Genomic DNA, 22,023 nt, shown 5'->3' with positions numbered 1-22,023 from the left:
ACATAGTTTTGCGGTCTTTTTGGGTGTGGTGCTACTTTGTGCAGCTGAACGTATTTGGTTTGCAAGCGTGCCTGCTCTAACTACCAGCTCTGATTGATGTATGTTATGAGTTAAAATGACTCTTTAGTTGTGTTCAATTACTGGTTTCACAGTGAGAGTAACTTATTAAGGGCCGATACAGTAAAAATCGCGGGAGATGGGCGAACGCCCGCTCTCCCACCTGGATACTGCAGGCTGTGTTATTGGGTAAATTGTGGGGTTCCTCTCTGAACTTAGACTCTTCTTAGTAAACATGGGTAATGGTCTTTTTCTGTTCTCATGTTTCTATCTAGCCTGCCCATCCACACTAACTATTATTCTTTGTGTGATCATAGTAAAGAAACGTTTTCTAATGATTTTATTGGTGCTTTTATGGAGCCTCTCTCCAAACTGTTCCCAGACTGGATATTTCACGCTTGGTCTTCATTTTACAGACTGTGGAAGAGTGAAAGACCAAGTCATCCATGCTGGGGGTTTGTGCTTGAAAATTTAGTGCAGCCCTCAAGCAAGGTTAACCCTCAAGCTTGTCTGTACTCGGGTGGGAACTGAGCCCGGGTGACTGAAGGAAGAGATGCCCTGTAAGGGATGATTCTTAAGTTCTCTTCCCTTCCACTTATGAGGTGTCTCTCTGTTCTAGGGGGTCCAGACAACCAGGTGCACTTTGAGGGTTATCAGGTCTCCAATCAGTGTATGGCACTGGTGCGAGATGAGTGTTTGCTGCCGTGCCGCGATGCGCCAGAGCTGGGTTATGCTAAGGAGTCCAGCAGTGAGCAGTACGTGCCTGACGTCTTCTATAAGGTAAGCTAGGAGATTGCTGTGCTGCAGGGTTAGCTATGGTCAATAAAGAGGACACAGAAGGGATTTCTCTTTCCTGGCCTGAAGATGTTTCCTAGATTTACAGCCCAGTATTCAAGGCAGGGGACCTACTTGCCCTGTCAAGAAGAAGAATGATTATAATTTCTTTCAGCAGTGCTAATTATTCAGTTATTGTATGCAGGGCTGAATTTACTGCCTCTTGCAAATACTGACAGTCATGACTGTGGAAATTCTGCTATGTCTACTATAGTCAATAGTAGTTGTTTAGGAGTAAACTTGGCAAACATACAATGCCTGCTCTGATCTATGGGGGAAGTACTCCATAGAGATAAAAATTTGGTTCTTTTTCTGTTTCTTAAGCCAGCTGAAGAAAAGGTCTGACCTGCAGGTTGGGGTCACTAAGAGCAAATCTTCTGGATGTATGAGATGTAACTTGGGAGGTCGCTGTAGTGCTAGGCCTCTAAGTAGTTAGGAGGGTAACAGGAAATCCTGGAGGCGTGCACGGTAAATCCCTGGCACTGAGTGATGAGAAACCAGGACAGAATAGACCACACCAGATAATGGTTATGAAGAAATTCTGATCTGTCCTTTCTCTCATTCATATGCCTGTGTGGGGAGCACATCTGAAGGGTGTGTTGGGCAAGTCTGTGTCACATTCATCAAGATTTGTTCATTTTGTTGCGTGTCTGGACACCACAAGTCCATCAAGTGAGAAGCAAGAGGTCACCCTGAAGGCTTTCTGGCATTGTACCCATGCTTCTGATAAAGCTGCCAGTCACTGCAGCTCCCATCCTCATGCTGGAAATGTGCCCATATCACCAGAAAGATGTTAAGCTTATTAGAGAGACAGGTTGAGCCTGCCTTCTGCAAAAGTGAGCTCCTACAGCCAATGGAAGCAGCATGTGGCAGCAAGATGCTAAAACTTTCTGGTCTGTGAAGATTCCTGCATGGCTTATTTCGCTGAGCTGCTTTTTGTTTACAGTCTTACTCATTTCTTTATTTAGTGATTTCTTTCTTTTTATGAGATAAAGGAGTTAGAGATTAAGACTGGAGGATTTGTTTCGTTGCTAAATTAAATAGCTTTGATATTTGCAAAGTATATTTTAATATTTAAATGTTTGTTAAAGATTTTATGCAAATCTGTAATCTAATTCCTTGTTCTTCTTTTAAGAACTCATGGGCCTCACTCACCAAAAAAAAAAAAGGTTTCCTGTATTCTAAAATGGATGTATGCACTGAAAAGGTCTGGCAGCATCCCAGGTATAACCAAATACTGAATTAGACTGGTATGGAAAGCGAATCTCATCATCCTGTTAAAAACAGGGCAGAGAATGCAGAAAACAAGGTTTAAACATGTATTCATTTGAATAGCAGTTTAAATCAATGTTGTACAGATTAATAAGGGATGTTCACATTAGAAATTATTTCATGCGCCTTATTGGGTTCTTTCTGTAGAAGAAATCGTGGTATTACAGCTTGCACTAGAATTGACAGAGAGATATAACCTCATTTTGAGTGAACAGTGTCAAGACACCTTTTAATGTCTTAGTTGAAAGCTCACGTCATAACGCTGTGCTAGGGAGTGGCTCTGAGGGATTCCCTTTAATGACCCTTTCCCATAGTGCACTCTGCCTTTTTGAGGTCTCTCGTTCCACTTCTGGCCAGGCGTGATGCTGCTTGCATTCAGAGTGCAGGATGGCAAGACTTGTACTCTGCTGTGCTGTCATGCCCGGATGCCTGGATTTTCTTGGCTTGGGGGGGGGGGGGGGGGGTGTAAATAAAGTCAGTGCTAGGAGTGCTTCAGATCTCTAGGTCTGCCTCCAGCAGAGGTGCCACACAGCTGGGAGACATAGGATTGTTACTTTAATTTTAATTACTTGTAGACCACCTTTATAGGCCAAACGGTCCAAACAAAGCAGAACATGGGTGGTTCTTAGTGTTTGGGTAATTGCCAGGTTCTTGTGGCCTGGTTTTTGGCCTCTGTTGGAAACAGGATGCTGGGCTTGATGGACCCTTGGTCTGACCCAGCATGGCAATTTCTTATGTTCTTATGTCGGCGTACGTTTCATATAGCATAATCTGCTTGTAATGGAAACGCAGAAAAAACAGTTTTTATTCATTTTCTTCACCCTCTCCCACATTATTATCCTAACTCTTGACTTCAACCCTATATCCCTAGATGTGCTGGGGTATAATTTTTATTAGTTACAACTCTCCCCAATCCTCCCATGAAGATAAAACAGATATACATCAGCATACAATACTGATTGATTGATTTAGTTATATTCTGCTTTTCACACACTTTACATTCAGGTACTGAATCCAGGCCTGTTCCAAGAGGGCTTACAATCTAAGGGCTAGAGTCACTAAGCGGCAATGGTTTTTTGGGGGGTTTTTTGTGGGGGGGGGGGCGAGGGGGGTCGTCACATTGGTGGGCTCCTCCCCTGAAAAAACATTGCGGTTGTATAGTAAGTACTTTGTTTTGTCTCATGGACAAAACCGCTAGACAAAACAAAGTGGCTAGCAGCCCTTTAGGTGCAAGGGCAGCCCCCAACCTCAAGAGACCACCATTGCCTTAAAGGGCCAACCACATATAAAGAAATTTCCATCAAAAAATGAAGTTGAGCGGGGGTCAGGGCTGACCCTTGGCACAACCAGGAACCTCCATGTGAAGCAACCCTGATACATCCATTTTTTTATACTCTTTTTGTATTTCCACGCATGGTGATGGGGGCCCCCCCCCCCCCCCGAACCCTGTCATCCAAAAATAAACTGTGGCCTCACCGTTCCAAATACGTCAAGGCTTTCACTGCCCCCCACCTCCTCCCACCCCAATAGGGAACCCAAAATATTGAGGGTATAGTGCCGTTTCCCCATCCCTCAAATATATTTAAAATAAATAAATGAATCATGGGGGTTCAGTAGCACCTCCCGACTCCCCCCTTCCACACTCCCAAACCTTTAAACCTGTAGCGGTTCCAGCAATGGGGTCTGGGGCGCCTCCTAGCCCCGATCCCAGTCTGTATCCTTTTGAAAAATGGTGCTGACCTGACCTTGCCCCTGTCACACAATACGTTTCGGTATCAGGGCCGTCTTGCCTGGCGGCCCCTGGTTGATCCAGGGGTTAGCCCTGGCCCTGCTCAACTTCTTCTTTTTGCCACGGGACATTTTTTTTAAAATTTGCATGGCCCTTAAAATGTAACGCGGGTGTTTTGGGATCCACATTAGGGTTCTGGGGCTCCTGCATTACATTTAACAAATCCCCCAGGAAGTGGTGTTTTATCACGGCTGACCACTTTCTCGGTAGGCGCTGATAAAATACTAACATGAAATTGACTATTAATGAGCCGCTTTGCATGGATTAGTATTATTCATGCATATGAATTGTATGCAAAGCAGCTCGTAATAGGGGAGGGAACCTGGGCGCAATATACGCTGTTTAATGCGCGTTGGAGTCCTAGCGCATCTTGATGCATCGCTCAGTAAGTTTGTACTCGAAGCAACGGAGGGTGAAGTGGCTTGCCTACGGTTACAAGGAGTGGCAGTGGGATTTGAACCCTGACTTCCCTGGTTCATAGCCCACTGCTCTAACTACTAGGCTGCTCCTCCAATCCTGATAGTCACTCTTCCCCCAATTATTAAATCAGTCCATATCAATAGACAGATCCTAGTGGCCTAGGTATCCCAACTCCTAATTCAGCGAGAGATAATTTGGCTCCTAGCTAAGAAACTAACCATGTCTTAAGGCCCTTCTTGAATACAGAAAAATTGAGAGTATACCAAAGTGCTTCTTTTATCTGGGAAATGTTATCCAACATGAGAGCATATATGATACTCGGTTTTTAGTGTGGTGTTCCTATGCTCAGCCAATGTGCTTTGAGGCTGAGGCTTCCAAGGAGGTCACTGCTGAAGTGCTATTGAGGAAAAGATGGCACCTAGACTACAGTGTTTAATATTTCTTACATATACAAACACAACCTTTCTGATTGTATCTTATGAAAACATCTGACTTCTAAATCCATAATCAAGAGAGTGGGGAGTACAAGGGAGGAAGATAAGGAGTGATGTCCTACAGGTTAAGCTGAATGGGAGACGGCTTTCTGAGGGTCAAGCCCACACTTATCACACATTACAGTAGCCCTAATGCCAATAGGTCCCAAGTGCCTTTTTTGGGCTTTTTTTTGTAGGGTTTTCTGCAAATACATGTTGTAATATTTTTTACCTCAGTAGATTGTGCTTTGAATATTCTTTTACGTGTAAAATCTATTATAAATTCATAATTTTTAACTGTTTATGTGGAGAGGGAAGGAGGCGGGGGGGGGGGGGGGTACAAGGTTTGCCTGGGGCACCTAATACTCTTGCATTGGCCATGGGTTCTGGGGAAGGGGTGAAGAACTGGAGGGTAGAGTGGTGACCGTTTTTAGATCGCTGGAAGGAGTTGGGTCTTTTTTTGACGAGCCGGGGGGCAGCACAATAATTGTTCACACAGGGCAGCAAAAAAAGCTAGCACAGACCCTGGATGCAGATTTGCATTGTATAAGTTTGTATGTATTTGTTTATTACATTTGTCTGCTTTTTCATCAGAGACCTCCAAGCAGATTACCGTAAATAGATATATATATAATCCAAAAGCAATACCTCTAACAGCATATTATTCATACGAAGCCATCCCTAGTCAATGATTGTGCAGCACCTCTTGTAACTTTTTTGCCTTGCCTTGGAATCTCAGTTCAGGTTGTATGAGATCAGGTTGTTAAAGTGATGTGCATTTTTTTTTGTGTAAATATTTTTATTGGAGTACAGTAGGTAAAAGAGCATCTGAAAACACACAAAGTGCTAAGAGTGCGACAACAACATCAAGAAGAGCCATAGTGCAATGAAACACAAAACCAGGAGTCTGATCTGGAAGTCAGCTATGAAACACAGGACCCCAGTTAGGTAATCGCACAAAGAAACCAAACTGTAAACCGGTTTTTTTTTAACAATAATAAACTACAGAGATACCCTCCCCACCTCCCCCCCCCCCCCTTTTTCCCCCGGGCAGAGCACTGGTGTATAAGCTAAGAAACAGAACATTATCAGCAGAGGTTACGAAGAGCCATATACTTAACTAGTATAGTTAGTGTAACGTGTAGAAGTCAAAAACAGGGGACAGAATACAAAAGTAATAATACACATCATGATATGACTCCAGATTCCTCCACTGGCAGAAGTTTCACATAGTCCTTCCATAATAATTGGATTTTTTGGTATTTCTCACTAGAACTGTGTTTGGCAGTTAAGAGTTCCATATGCATGAGGTTGTGAAATTTAGTTTTCCAGACTGGAATGTAAACAGGCGTGTGCTGAGTCCATTGCGCCAAAACCGCTGCCCGCGCAATAAGAATAATCTTTTGGAATAAGCCCTGTTGGAGGCCAGTAAGTTCGGTGTCCGCCAGCTCCCTCATGCCAAGGAGCCAAAGTCGAGGGTCTAGAGGAAGATCAAGTTGCCACATTGAATGAACTAAAGACTGCAAATACCCCCAGAAAACCTGTAAAGTTGGGCATGACCAAAAACAATGATAGAAATCCGGGTGTGAGGCGGCACATCGAGTACAGTGTATATCTGACGTAAGTCCCATATAATAAGCATGACATTGAGAGTAGAAAGCTTGGTGTAGAAACTTGTACGTCTGGTCCCGTAGCGTGACATTCACCACAGTTCGAGAGATATGTGTAAAGCATGCCTGAAGGTCCCGCGAGGAGACAGCCTGTGGCAAAACCTTATTCCATTTTGCAGTAACGCTCTCCAAGGTTGGTGCTAAAGTCAGTATCGCCAGTGCCGAGTAATATTGTGAGGCAGACATTCTTTTCCCGTCCTCACCAATCAAAAAATCACGGACCTTGTGGCCCTGAAAAAAGGTCGGATTTGCCTTTTGCTCCTCCAACATAAAATGCCGAAGTTGTAAATATCCATACAGATCAGAATGAGGGACAGAAAAACGGTCCATGAGGTCTTGAAAACTGCACAGCCGATAGCGATCTGCTTCCGACTCCAGGAGTTGGTACATACACTGTAAACCTTTAATTGACCACAACTTGAAGATCATTTGCGACATTCCGGGCTGGAATGTTTGACAGCCACGAATGGGTAAGCAAGTGGTCACTCCCGGAGTAAGTTTAAATTGCCGACACAGCCGCCTCCACACTTGACGCAGGGGCCGTACCACCACACTGGTAGTTATTAATTTTGGAAGGGAGGAGTCCGATAGGTGTAGAGTAGCCCCAGGAGCGTGTGGAGAGAGCCAAGCTGTGTAGTGGTCCATTGGAGAATAAAAAGCCGTGCCACAGACCCAGTCCCTTACATGACGTAATAAACATGCTTGATTATAGCGCTCCAAATCCGGGCAATTGAGGCCTCCCTGTCCTTTGGGTTGCATTAGAGTCTTTAAGGGAATGCGGGCCTTTTTACCATTCCATAGATATTGCTGAAGTCCTTTGTTAACATCTCGCACATCCTGTTTCCTAAGCCATAGCGGCAACATATGAAAAAGATACAACCATTTTGAGATTTCCATCATCTTTAATAGCAAAATTTTTCCAGATAGTGACAAGGGTAAGTCCCTCCACGCCGCGAGATGGGTAAGCAATTTCTGCTTCAGAGGGGTGACATTTAACCCATAAAGCTTACTAGGTAAGGCAGGGATGTGGATACCCAGATACTTTAGAGAGGTGCCCACCCACCTCAAGGGGAAGGTACCCGGCCACGTCGAGTGCAAAGTCCCCAGTATATCCAAAGCCTCTGATTTTTCCACATTGATTTTTAACCCGGAAAATGTCCCAAACACAGCCTGTAAATGGAGGACATGTGGTAAGGAGGCAGCAGGGTTACAAAGAAAAACCAACATATCGTCAGCAAAGGCCGCTACTTTGAAATTCCCATTCTTGTAATGGAGACCCTGAATAATAGAGGATTCAGCCAATTTCCTTAACAGGGGGTCAAGGGTAAGAATATATAGAATCGGGGATAGCGGGCATCCCTGCCGTACCCCACGTGCAATACCGAAGGCTTCCGATATAGTGTCATTAGCTACAATATGAGACATTGGTTGATGATATAGAATAGAAATGGCCTGTATAATCTTATTGGGAAACCCAAAACGCCGCAGGACAGAAAACATATAATCCCAGGAAACTCTATCAAAGGCTTTTTCTGAGTCAAACCCTACCGCCATGGATTCAAGACCAAGGGAATGCGATGTTTCTATGGCAGAGAGTAGGCGAATAACATGGGCCCCTGCATTTCGGCCCCCCACAAACCCTGCCTGGTACTGTGAAATAATAGAGGGCAAGACAGAATTCATTCTTTGTGCCAAAATCCTTGCATATAATTTTAAGTCGCAATTTAACAAAGATATGGGGCGGTAAGAGGAGGCTAAAGTGGAATCCTTCCCTGGTTTGGGCAAAACAGTAATAAATGCTTTGTTAAACGAAGGGGGAAATTGGTTAATATCACAAGCATGGTTGAAAAAGGCTGCTAAAGGCCCCGCCAACGAAGCACTCAGAATTTTATAATATTCTAAGGTAAACCCATCCGGACCTGGGGACTTATGGTTTTTACCTGTTTTAATAACACCCCGTATCTCCCCTTCAGTAATAGGTCTGCAAAGAAAATCCCTCTTGTCCTCTGGGACCTGAGGCAATCTTATATCTTGAAAGAATGCCTCTTCTTCTGCCGAACCCCCTGCTCTGTCCTCACTGTAAAGTCTTTCATAAAAATCACGCAAAACTGTACAGATCTCTTTAGTAGAGGTAACATGATGGCCAAGGTGGGTTTTTAGGCCCCCAATAAAGGTTTTACGGCGTTTTATGGCTACCATCCGTGCTAGTAATTTACTAGATTTATTCCCATACTGAAAGAAAAAATTTTCAGAGGCTTTAAGTGACTTTTGCGCCCGAAGATGAAGGTGGGAATTTAAGGCAGTGAGGCAAGCGTTATAGGCATCTTTATGCACCTGGGACGGAGAGTTAGCTAACACTCTCTGGGCTGTGTGGAGCTGGGAATCAAGCTGCAAAATGAGTGCGTTTAATTTTTTCCTCTGCGCAATAGAATAGGCTATAACCTCCCCTCTTAACACTACCTTGCTCGTTTCCCAGTATAGAGTGGGGTCTACTACATGCTGCTCATTATTCTGAGCATACTCATCCCACTTTGTCCGGAGATACAACTGAAAATCCTTATCTGCATGTAAAGATCCAGGGAAGCGCCACGTCCTCTGTCCTGTCCTGGGAGCAGCTAGCCAGAGGTCCACCCACACTGGGGCATGATCAGCTATCACAATAGATTCAATATCTGCTGTGTCCACCTTGTCCAACAAGGGTTTGGACAGTAAAATGTAGTCTATTCTTGACAAGGTATAGTGCGCCCTAGAGATATGTGTATAAACTTTATTTTCTGGATTTAAGAGGCGCCAAACATCTAACAGCCCCAGACGTTTACAGAATTGGCGAACCCCAGAGTCCGCGGAGTCCTTGAAGCTTTTTGGAATGTAAGATTTATCCACGCCAGCCTGAAAAACACTATTAAAGTCTCCCACCAAAAGGAGTTCGCCCTGAGAGCTAGTTAGTAAGATATTAGTTACCTTATTAACAAAGGCTGGGTCCGGAGTATTGGGAGCATATATAGTGCCAATAGTTACCGTGTTCCCTGCTAGAGTTCCTATAACTATTAAAAACCGTCCCTCCGGATCCTTAATTTCCTGGATAAGTGTAAAGGGGATATTCTTATTGATAAGTACCGCGACGCCTCCCTTCTTCCCCTTAGCTTCCGAGAAATAGCAAGCAGCAACCCAGTCCCTGCAAAGTTTCTTACTTTCAAGGGCAGTTAAGTGTGTTTCTTGTAAGCAGGCGATACCAACCTTTAAACGCTTTAAATGTTGGAAAACTTTCTTTCTTTTAATAGGGGTACCCAACCCATTAACATTCCATGAAATTATCCTGCATTTACTACCCATAACGGCCAAGGTATGGTGTGAGCCATAACACAGGATGAATAAAAAACGGAAGAGCAAGCTCCCAGCCTAACTCACCCTCCCTAGTAAAGAGCTGTGTCCAGCCAACAAAGGTGTTCATCACACAGAGAAATACCAGTAAGAAAGGAAAATGAAAATTCAAAAGCATACATAATCCCAATAACACCAGTGCCCTCCCCCCCACCCCCATCCCCGGTCCCATAACCCCAACAACTAGTAACCCGTCCAGACACATAAGCCTGGTAGTGGAGTCAATCATGAGTGCTCGGACCTTCCAGAGCTCCCCCTCCCCCTCCATTTTAACTATATAGCCTTCCATGCGGTATTAATACTTAAGGGCTAGAATTCAGGGAGTCCAAGAACTTCGTAGCCTCTGCCACTGTTTCATACGATTGCCATTTGCCTTCATAATTAACGCGAAGCTTAGCTGGAAACTGCATGATAAACCGTAAGTTCTTGTCAATTAACTTTCCGCAAACAGGGGCAAAGGCTCTCCTCATTGCAGCCACTCTCGCCGAGTAGTCCGGTGCAAGCCGAACGTTTGCTCCCTGGAATTGCACAGTACCACATTTCCTAGCTGCTTGCATCAGTAGTTGCTTGTGATGGAAATTGAGTATTTTCATAATGACCACTCGCGGCCGTGACTGGTCTTGACCCTTGGCTCCCATCCGATGGGCCCGCTCGATTTCTAGACAGCCCTCCAATTCCGGCAGGCCCAAAGCCTCTGGCAGCCATTTTATAAGAGAAGGCCTAAGCAGGTGTTCCTCTACGCTTTCCGGTATTCCTAGGCATCGAATATTAGACCTGCGGGCCCTATTCTCAAGGTCATCAGTCTTAGCAATCTGCTCTTGTAGCATTTTATCAAAAGTAGCCACCTGCCCACGCAGGCCCGTGACTTCGTCTTCCAAGGAGGACGTGCGGTCCTCGATTTGATTGAGTCGTGGCGCATAATCCGTGATCACCTCTCTCAGGGCCCCAATCTGGTCTGAAATGCCCGTCAATTTGCAGTCCAAAGCCGCTAAGACTGCTTCTTTAATTTCAGTCACCGTAAGCGAAAGCGGCACAGTTACCTGTGCTTCGCTCTCCTGCATCGGCACAGCCGTTCCGGGCGCCATCTTGGGATCCGGCCCCTTGCCTTTTTCTTTATCACGTTTTGCCAGCTTAGGAGGCATGGGGGACGGCGTTTTGGACATAAACGAGGTAATCGACATAGGCTAAGTCCGTCTTGAGCAGAAAAGGGGTACCGCAGAAGATTGTTGCCAGTGGATGGAGGCGGAGGGGAGCCTGGCGTCCGGAGCGAGATCAGATGCGTCCGATCCCGTTCACCACATCACGTGACCCCGTGATGTGCATTTTTATTGTTTTTAAATACAAGTGGCTTTGGGTTCTAAGAAGTCTGAAAGAGCCCTCATAAACCAATTTGCAATAGAGACCTTTTGCCCTAAAAAATATTGTAGTATGTTTTTGTCAGCTGCTTTACCAGATTTGCTTCAGCATCTGTTAAAGGTTAGTTCAGCCTCTGGAAAGCAGTGCTCAGATTTCACATATGTTACTGCTTCCTTTTCTGGTTAAGCATCAGACAGGGTAACAATTGGTTTTCCTTGTTTGCTGGTCAGATTCTTTAAAGAGTGTTTTTCCTTCTATTTTGCAAATTCTGTTGCTTCATGTGCTGGTAAATTCTTACTCATTTCTTCCACTCATCAAAACAAATGTAACAAATGACCAGGACTGGATGGAATTCACCCCCAGAGTTCTGAAAAAACTCGAACATGAAATTTCTTAGCATTCAGACGGGTTAATCCACACCAGTGGGTTATGCACCTCTACCAGCATATGTAGACAGAGCAAAGCTGACATCACAGTATATATACCCTTGCACTGACATCAGCCCCCAGGATTCTCTGTCTCCAGCAGATGGTTGAGGTGCACTTCCTACTGGGGATTGCTTGTTAAAAAAAAAAAAAAAAAATGGCAACTACCCTGAAGGTGGTTCCATGGGCGAGGATGCTTATGCGTATCAGGACTACTCGATGTGGCTTCAGTTACCATTGTAGGTCAGCATCCAACTGCAGTAGTGGTTGAAAGTGGATGATCTAAGGAAGGCGTTCCCTGCAGACCCTGGATTAGCTGATACACACGACGGATGCAAGCCTCTGGTGTTAAGGGGCTTACTGTCAGGAGTTGATAGTACAGAGGCTCTGCAGTGCAGATTACTCTCTGGGGCATCATTTGGCTGGAAGCAAGTTCCATTCGGCTGGCATGCTTACAGTTCATTGACTGCTTGCAGGGTCAACTGGACTGAGTAAGGTCAGACGATACGACAGTGGTTTGTCATTTATCAAGGAAGCGCTAATGGCAAGCAACTGTCACAGGACATAGCCTAGCTCAGAGTCTAGGCATAGGAATATCTTCAGGAGATCTCTGCCTTACATTGCACTTTCCAGCCATTTGGAAGAGAGGATTTTTCTCAGCAGGCAGAATCTAGATCGAGAGACTGGGAGATATCAGATGAGGCATGCCAGCTCATAGTGGCCCTCTGCGGTCTATTGTTTTTAGACTTCTGGCAATATCGCACAGTGTGAAGGTAGGAGTGGCCATAAGGCAAACTTCTGTATGCCTTTTCCCCGTTGCCCATGTTGGGCAGAGTGATTTGAAAGATCAAGAGACACTTGGGATTGGTGCTTCTGGTGGCTCCAGGTTGGTCCGGGAGGCCGTGGTATACACAGTAGTGGAGATTCCTGGTGATCTCTCCTTCTGCTTCACAATCCATAAGGACCTGCTATGACAGGGACTTGTTCTTCACAAGATCCAGCTTGATTTTGTCTTACGGTATGACCCTTGAAAGGGCTCGGTTGCTGAAGCATGGATAAGTGCAAGGTGATGCATATAGGGAAAAATAACCCATGCTATAGTTACACAATGTTAGGTTCCATATTAGGAGCTACCACCCAAGAAAGAAATCTAGGCATCATAGTGGATAACACATTGAAATCGTCTGTTCAGTGTGCTGCAGCAGTCAAAAAAGCAAACAGAATGTTGGGAATTATTAGGGAATGGTAAATGAAACGGAAAATGTCATAATGCCTCTGTATCGCTCCATGGTGAGACCGCACCTTGAATACTGCATACAATTCTGGTCGCCGCATCTCAAAAAAGATATAGTTGCGATGGAGAAGGTACAGAGAAGGGCTACCAAAATGATAAAGGAGATGGAACAGCTCCCCTATGAGGAAAGACTAAAGAGGTTAGGACTTTTCAGCTTGGAGAAGAGACAGCTGAGGGGGGATATGATAGAGGTTTTTAAAATCATGAGAGGTCTAGAACGGGTAAATGTGAATCGGTTATTTACTCTTTCAGATACTAAAAGGACTAGGGGGCACTCCATGAAGTTAGCATGTGGCACATTTAAAACTAATCGGAGAAAGTTCTTTTTCACTCAACTCACAATTACCCTGGAAACAAATTCCAGAGTTTATGTAGTTAGTGTAGTTGGGTTTAAAAAAGGATTGGATAAGTTCTTGGAGGAGAAGTCCATTACCTGCTATTATTAAGTTGACTTAGAAAATAGCCACTGCTATTACTAGCTTCAGTAGCATGGGATAGACTTAGTTTTTGGGTACTTGCCAGGTTCTTATGGCCTGGATTGGCCACTGTTGAAAACAGGATGCTGGGCTTGATGGACCTGTGATCTGACCCAATATGGCTTGTTATAATTTTTCACTGCTGTTTTCCACCTTGATTCAAGCACAGACGTTTTCCACCTTTTTAGCTCATGTTAGAGTTTGGAGTGTGTTTGAGGCTTGGTGTTAGGAATGAGGTGTGCTTCCTCATTTGATGAAGATTCTGCTCATTTTGCAATTCTTAAATCATTGAAGGTGCAGGGGGCCCATTTCCAGGGTCAGGTGAATGGTAGACTCTTGTCAGCCCATTCAGATGTGGTCCAGTGTTTGAAGGAAATGAAGCATCTTCATTTTCCCTTATGGTTGCCAGTGATCTTATGGAACCTTAATCTGGTTCTAGAACCTTTGGACAAGTTTCACTTCTTGGCCACTATGTTGCCTCTCCTTGAGGTTACTGAGTTTGAGGATGGTGTTATCATGGCAATTTGTTCTGAGTGTGGAGTTTTGTGCTGCAGGCTCTTTGGTGGGGGACTGTTCCTTTGGGTATTTCTATTCTGTCTTTTTGCCAAAAGTGATCTTGGACTTTTGTTTGGATCATTCAATTTCCCTGCCAATGCTAGACAGGAAAAGAGAGAGAGATGAACGAATATCCTCTGTTGCAGACCTTGGATGTCAAGAGGCATCTGATGAGGTAGTTGGAGGTTCTAAACCATAGCCCACTGGATTAAAGAAGTTATCACAGTCGCATATGTGAATACTGAGCAGCCGTTTCATAGATGGGTTAGGGCTCCTTCCACTAGGGCTTGAGCAATGTCATGGGTGGAGCTTCGATTGTTGTCTCCCATCGAGTTTTGTCCAGCTGCGATATGATCTTCCATTATATACCTTTTCAGGTGTTGCTGCCTGGATGTGCAGATCTGGGAGATCTGAGCCTTTGAGTGTGCAGTGAGCGTTGGACTGAGGGCAGCCTCCCCCCCCCCCCCTATTCAGAAGTAGCTTTGGTACATCTCACTGATATGGATTAACCTGTCTGAATGCTAAGAGATGAGAAATTACTACTTACCTGATAATTTCCTTTTTTTTAGTGAATTCAGCTTAATCCACTTTCCCACCCTTGGCTGCTGATCTGTGGTCCTATTGTCCCCCTGAGTGGCTGAGTTTCTGGGATTGACTGGTAAGTATCAGTTTTCAATCCCTAGATTAGTGATGTTACACTCTTTGTCAGAGCTCAGTGTTCCCTGTTATCTGACTGCTTGAGTGGTTGCCTGTTGATAGTTATAATCAAATATTGTTACTCTGTCTACAGTTGGCTTTTGCAGAGAATACTGGTGGGCTAATGTCAGTGCAGAGGTATATATACCATGACATCAGCTTTGCTCCATCTCTGTCTGCTGGTAGAAGTGTATAACCCACTGGTGTGGATTAACTTGTCTTCACTGAAGAAAAGGAAATTATCAGGTAAGTAGTAAATTCTCATTGTAAACCTGTTGTTAGTAATTTGTAATCTATCATTTAAAACAGCCACAGTACCTGAAAACTAGAGGGTGGTCAATGTAATGCCAATCTTTAAAAACAAACAAAAAAAAAAACTCCAGGGGTGATCCAGGAAACTGTAGACCAGTAAGCCTGATGTTGGTGACAGGCAAAATGGAAGAAGCTATTTTTTCAGACCAAAATTACTGAGCACATATTTATTTATTTATTGAGTTTTATATAACTGTCATTCGGTAGAGCCATCATAACTGTTTACAAAGTATGCATTTTTCTTAGCAGTTGTGTGACAGAAAAACAATTTGAACAATATCAGAAATAAACATATCAAGTCCAGAGAGCATTATTAGGTTGGATGAGGAGGGTATTCAGGTTCAGGGTGTAGAGAATGTATTAAGAGGTTTATAACTGAGAGTTCAGTTGAGAGTTGGGATGATCAGACGTCTGAAGGTCATTGTAGAATTTGCGGAACATTAGTGTTTTTAGGTCTTTTTTGAATGTTTTTAGGTCGTGTTGGGTTCTCAGGACTTTAGGTAGGGTGTTCCAAAGTTTAGGAGAGGCAGTTGAAAAGGCTCTTTCTCTTGTGGTTGCCAGATGCACATCTTTGATAGGGGGAATGTTTAGGTAACCTGAGTTATTAGAGCGTAGGTTTCTTGGAGGATTTTGAGGGATTATGTTTAGGGTGTTAAGACCTTGATGCTCATTGTTTAGAATTTTGTGGATGATGGTCATTGATTTGTAAGCAATACGTGCAGTAATAGGGAGCCAATGAAGTGAGGTCAATATGGGTGTTATGTGTTCACTTCTTTTTGTTCCAGTTAGGACTCTTCTGCAGTATTTGGCGTGGTTTGAGGGATGAAAAAGGTATTCCAGTTAGTAAGGAGTTGCAATAGTCGAAGGTGGAGAAGATAAGTTGTAGTACAGTTCTGAAATCGTAAGGGTTGAGAAATGGTTTCAGGTGTCTTAGGGTTAGGAGTCTGTGGTATCCTTCTTTAGTTTTATTTGCTATGTGGTTCTTGAAAGAAAGTTCTTTATCAATGATAACTCCGAGGTTCCTGGTGTGGGTGGTAGGGAGTATAGTTATCATTTGTTTGTCTGGTATTGTCAGGGGTGGCGGAGTTGGATTGGGTTTTTTATCCATGAGTATTTCAGTTTTGTCAAAATTGATTATGAGTTTCAGGGAATTTAGGAGATGTTTGATTGAGATAAGTAGTTCTGAGGTTTTCTTGTAGGTGTCTTCAATCGAATTTTGTATGGGAATGAGGAGCTGAATGGACTTTGCTGCTGAAGCAGCTGAAAGGCAGCAGGTGCAGGAAGTCAAGTGAGACGATGACGTCCAAAGCCCTCTTCCCCCACAGCCAGAGTCAGTCTCTGTACTCAGCTGGTAATGACTGAGCCCAAGTAAGTTTAAAAAAAAAAAATTTCCCGTTCAGAGACGTTGGAGGGGTTTTGGTAAGACTTCCTCCTGTCTCCTAGCTCGGCACGCCATACAGACATCGTTCCCAATCCTTGCTGTAAAGGGAACTGGGCATCCGCGCAGGTTGAGCGAACCGCCCACCCCATGGGCTAGGCCCTGCCTGAGGCTTATTCAGCACTGCGTGGTAGTCGCATCGGCAGCATCTTGAGCACTGTTTTATGCGCCTTGCATTGCCTTCCATACAGCGCTGGTACGCGTGGTGCATGCTGGCTCTGCATACACGTGCGCACAACTTTGTGCACAGTCTACAAGCACAACTACTTAGGCACAGAATTCCTGAGCGCATGGGCTGTGCGTGCGCCTCGCCACGGCTCGCTTAGGTGCCCGAAATCTGTGCACACAAAAGTCTTCAAGCACGAGCTGGCTGAACTCGCAACTGCCATCTCTAATGGCTCCAGGAACAAAGAAACATAGGCGCCATTCTCTCTGCGCTGCTCGTCATATTAGGGCTACTCAGTGTGACCTGTATTCTGACTTATGTCTACACTTTGAGGAGGCCCAGGGAGAGTTGAGCTCCCCAGACTTTACCAAGCCTGGTTCTTTCCATTCTGAGGATGGGTCAGCCACACCCTTAACCAGAAGCACCCTGGATCTGAATGATCCTGCGGCTGGGTCTTCCATAGGAGAGGGAAATTCAGCAGCACTTGCTCCAGTTCTTCCTGGGCTAGGTATGGACCCGCGGCCTTCTCTTGGGTGGAATTTTTTCAAGGCCTTCAAGCCTTCGAACAGACGCAGTCTGCTTCATTTGCCCCCGTCCAGACGGAAACACAGCCGGTAAGGCCTCACTCTCCCAGCCCTATCAGCAGACCTCGAGACAGGCCTCGCCTCACCAAGTGTGTTCTTGGCAGGGTCTTGGACAGCACGGACGAAGAAGGGGATCCAGATTTCTTGGAAGATGGAGAAATCCCTCCAGGTTTAGAACCATATCGGACCATGTTAAGTTTTTTCCATAGAGACGAATTGCCAGCCCTGGTTTCCCAGACTCTGAAGACGCTGGGAGTTCCTGGGGCAGACTCCATGACGGAACCTAAGAAGAATCTCATTCTGGTGTTTCTACGGAAAGCCTCTTGCTATTTTCCGGTACTGGAAGCCAGCCAGGAGTTGATTGACCTGGAATGGGACACCCCTGAAGTGAGTTTTAAAGGTGGTCGAGCATTAGAAGCTCTATACCCACTGGATCCAGCGGCGAGAGAATGCCTGCGCTTCCTTAAAGTGGTTGCACTGGTCTGCATTGCTTCGAAGTGAACAAATATCCCAGTGGAGGGAGGAACGGCCTTAAAGAATGTGCATTATAGGCGGATGGAGTCCATCCTTAAGCAAGCCTTTGACGAGACAGCAATGACTGATTCTTCAGTTGCAGAAGAGATATGCGGTCCCTGGGGATCAATCCCTTATTCAGACCTGGCCAGAAGAGAGTATACTATACGCCTTCCCTCCGTGGCCACTGCTGGGCAGGGTCATTCACAGGATCAAGCACCACAGGGGATTAGTCCTTCTAGCAGCTCTGGATTGGCCCAGGTGTTCATGGTATGCAGACATGCGGGGACTTCTGGTGGAGACACCCCTTGCCTCCCACTGCACAGGGACCTGCTCCAGCAAGGTCCTGTCCTTCATGAGGATCTGACTCTATTTTGTCTTACGGTTTGGCTCTTGAGAGGACTCGCCTCATGAAGCGGGGATATTCAGCTGCAGTAGTTACCACCTTGCTTTGCGCTTGGAAGTTCTTGACTTCCTTTAATGTATGTGTGGGTCTGGAGAGTATTTGAGGCCCGGTGCGAGGAATGCAGTGTTGCCACTCGGATGGCCAAAATCCCTCTGGTTCTGGAATTTTTACAGGACGGCTTGAATAAAGGATTGTCCCTTAACTCCGTGAAGGTCCAGGTAGCAGCTCTCTCGTTTCAGAGGCAAGGTGAACGGAACCCGCCTGTCGGTGCATCCGGACATGGCCCATTTTCTAAAAGGGGTAAAGCACCTAGAGTGGTCAGTTCCCTTGGAATCTTAATCTAGTATTGGAGTTTTTGGCAAGGTCCTCCTTTCGGCTGCTGCGCAATCTGTCCTTACACCTTTTAACCCTGAAAAGGGTGTTCCTGGTGTTGATGTGCTCGGCTCATCACACCTCTGAACTACAGGCATTATCGTGTAGGGAACTGTTCCACCAGATGACCCCAGGAGCGTTACAATTTCGTACCGTTCCATCCTTCTTGTCCAAGGCAGTCTTGGATCTTCATGTGATTCAGTCCATTTCGTTGCCGTCCATAGATAGTTACAAGGACACAGAAGAATACTGCCTCCTCTGCCATTTAAACGTCCATAAATTTTTAATATGGTATTTGGAACTTTCAGAATCGGTGCGCAAGATGGACCGCTTGTTTGTTCTTCACGGTGGAAGGAGACAGAGCGAACCAGCTTTACGGGCTACCATAGCTCACTGGATCAAGGAGGTGGTCACGGGAGCTTATATAGAGGCAGGAAAGCCATTACTCTTTCAAGTTAAAGCTCATTCCACTAGGGCTCAGGCAGTATCATGGGCAGAAGCCAAGCTGCTGTCTCCCATCAATATCTGCCGAGCGGCGGTGGTCCTCCTTGCACACCTTCTCCAGGTTCTGTTGCTTGGATGTTCAGGCCCGAGAGGACGCAGCCTTTGTAAGGGCGGTGCTAACCGGACCGCGGGCAGCCTCCCGCTCCAATTGGGAGTAGCTTTGGTACATCCCATTGGTCCTGAGTCCATCTGGCTACATCTAGGAAATGAAGAAATTACTTACCTGGTAATTTCATTTTCCTTAGTGTAGACAGATGTACTCAGCATCCTGCCCTTGGCTGCCCAAGAATAGTGCCAAGGATTTGCCTGTGAAGTGAATATCGGTTCCAAGAGGTTACTGGTAAGCTGTCACTCAATCCCTAGATCAGGGCATCTATAATCTTGCTGGGATTCAGCATTTGTTTGGTTGAGTTCAGTTATGGTTATCCGTTTTTAATCAAGTTATAATCTAGTTTTTTCAATAGTATGTCCACAATGGCTTTTGAAGAGAATACTGAAGGACTGAAGTCACTGCAGGGGTATAGCTAGGGTGACGTCAGCTTTGAAACCTGACTCTGTCTCCTTCTGCTGGCAGGGGAGCATAACCCATTGGGGTCCTGAGTCCATCTGTCTACACTAAGGAAAACCAAAATTATCAGGTAAGTAATTTCTCCATTATAAAATTATGAGTGGGGTGGGACAATAAATAGGGATGGTATTTCACCCTTTCAAATACTAAAACAAGAGATACTCCATGAAACTAACAACCAGCAGATTCAACAAATTGAAAGAGATTTTTTTTCACTTGGCACACAATCAAGCTATGGAATTTGTTGTCAGAGGACATGGTGAAAGAGAGTAGCATAGTGGGGTTTAAAAGAGCTTGAATAAGTTTTGGAAGAAGTCTATAAACCATATTAGCTAGGTAGACTGGGAGAAGCCGTTTCTTATCCCTGGGAGTGAGTAACAAGAAATAGATGTATTTTTGGGGATCCATTGGTTACTTGTGACCCGACCCAGCTATTGTCTGAGACAGGATTCTGGACTCTCTAGACCTTGGTCTGACTCAGCATGGCACTTTTTATGTTCTTATGAGTTGGCAGGTAATCACAGACATAAGGGTCACCAGACAAGCTGAAGGTGAAACCATTTTACTGGACTAATAATCCGTTTCTGTCTAGTTTTAGAGCCATAATTCCTTCTGCACTGATCTTATGAAAGGTTTCGTTTGAAAGCTAGTGAGAAATGGATTGTTAGTCCAGTAAAAAGGTGTCGCCTACAGCTTGTTTGATCTTTATTCTGTGTATCTGACTAATATGGCCACAAAACCATTTTTATTCCAGATGATCCCAGAAAAGTATAGCTTCTTATGGAGAGCTTCATACATCAATGATTTCATAAGGAAGGCACTGACCCATGTGTCTGAGTGCCACTTTCTAGATCAAGGTCTTAAAAAGGTTGAGAGTGTAAATTTTCCTATTATCTTTACATGGATATTCAGCTGCGCTTACCCGGCCAGTTGTGTGGCTGAAAATTTGTCTAAATCTACCCCCTCAAAACTTGAACGAGTAGATTTAGATCTGCTATTTACGTGGCAGGGGTTAACAGATTATATTTAGCTGGTTAGCTGTGAATGCTGCGTTTAAAATAGCTAAATTTGAAAGCTTACCCCAGGAGTTCCCTTTGACCCAACTATATTTGTGTGCTGCCAATCATTTTGATGCTTGATAGCCTTAGACTTACTGATGAGAGCTCCTAGCCAAACGTTTTTGGTTGCCATTGGCCATCGGGCCTGTGGATGGTCAGCTGTTTGTTAGTCCTTATTTCTTTTTTTTGTTTATAAGCACTATGGAGGCAATAATCAAACTGTCGGTAATTTAGCTAATCCCACAGGTATTTTTTATCCACAGGGTTTGCCAAAATAATCAAAGCAAAACTTTGCAGGTAGTTTGCTTTGATTATTCCCACAAAAAGAACGCTCTCAAAATTGCAACTGATTTTTTTTTGTGCAGGTACTTTTCTAAAGCAAACTTGATTATTCAGAACTACCTGAATAAATGCCTCCCTCCCTCACCACCAGACAAGCTGAAGGTGAAACCATTTTACTGGACTAATAATCCGTTTCTGTCTAGTTTTAGAGCCATAATTCCTTCTGCACTGATCTTATGAAAGGTTTCGTTTGAAAGCTAGTGAGAAATGGATTGTTAGTCCAGTAAAAAGGACCCTGCCCTGTGAACGCCTACAAAGATACACAAGTAATAGGTACCCGCATTGATGGCATATGCAGATACTTTTACCCGCATGTAGGATGGGCAATATTGAAAAAGCCCAGTGACTTGGGTTGTACCCATGGAAATGACTTTGATTACTGTCCTCGTAATGCAGAGTGAAAGAAGGAACAGAACTCAGATTTCATCAGCTGACAGTTTTGAACTCTTGTTTCATTTTTACAGTTGTATTGTGTGCAGTAATGGAATTAATGTATCCCCTCAAAAAGTGATTTAAATCAATAAACTGAGCAGATATCCAGCAAGAGCAGCACAGGTAAAGGCAGAAACATATGGTAGCTAAAGCTGTATAAAGTATTAAAATTATTCTAAGATTAGGTACACAGACAGGGGAGCAGTTGCCTTCAAAGTGTGCAAATAGAGCAGGTTCCACCTTAACAGAGTGAACTCTGTGATAACACTGATGCCCTGACACTGAAGGGTTAAAGTTATGTTGTTGCTGTGTTAGTCCACATGAATGTATGAAAATAAAGGTTAACAAATAAAAACAAAACAAATAAGAGGAGACTAGACCTTTCAAATATTGCCAGTCCATTAATGACATTAAGATTTGGACTGAGAGAGAAGAGTCAAACAATTTCCCAAGTCCTTTAATGCATAACATCCTTCAATCAGATTCAAAATGGACTACTCCACAGAAAGCATTAACTTTTTGACAGTTTCTGTCAATGATGGTCATCTACAAACATCTGTATACAGGAAACTGTCGACATATGTAGCTACCTTCAAGCTTCCGCTCTTGACATACAAAAAAGTCCATTAT

At 44.4% G+C, this 22,023-nt stretch overlaps 1 protein-coding gene across 1 annotated transcript in view; it reads left to right on the top strand.

Moving 5' to 3' along the window:
• The window catches only part of NPLOC4 (NPL4 homolog, ubiquitin recognition factor), a 104,588-nt gene that overhangs the window by 45,893 nt on the left and 36,672 nt on the right, over positions 1–22,023 (top strand). Inside the window, exon 12 of the mRNA XM_029599232.1 lies at positions 677–837. Coding sequence (XP_029455092.1) covers positions 677–837 — 161 coding nt within the window. The remainder of the gene's footprint in view (positions 1–676; positions 838–22,023) is intronic.

Source organism: Rhinatrema bivittatum, chromosome 4 (genome assembly GCF_901001135.1).
Source record: "Rhinatrema bivittatum chromosome 4, aRhiBiv1.1, whole genome shotgun sequence".
Lineage (NCBI taxonomy): Eukaryota > Metazoa > Chordata > Amphibia > Gymnophiona > Rhinatrematidae > Rhinatrema > Rhinatrema bivittatum.
The sequence above is the reverse complement of the archived record's forward strand: the minus strand, read 5'-3'. Positions and strand labels throughout refer to the sequence as shown.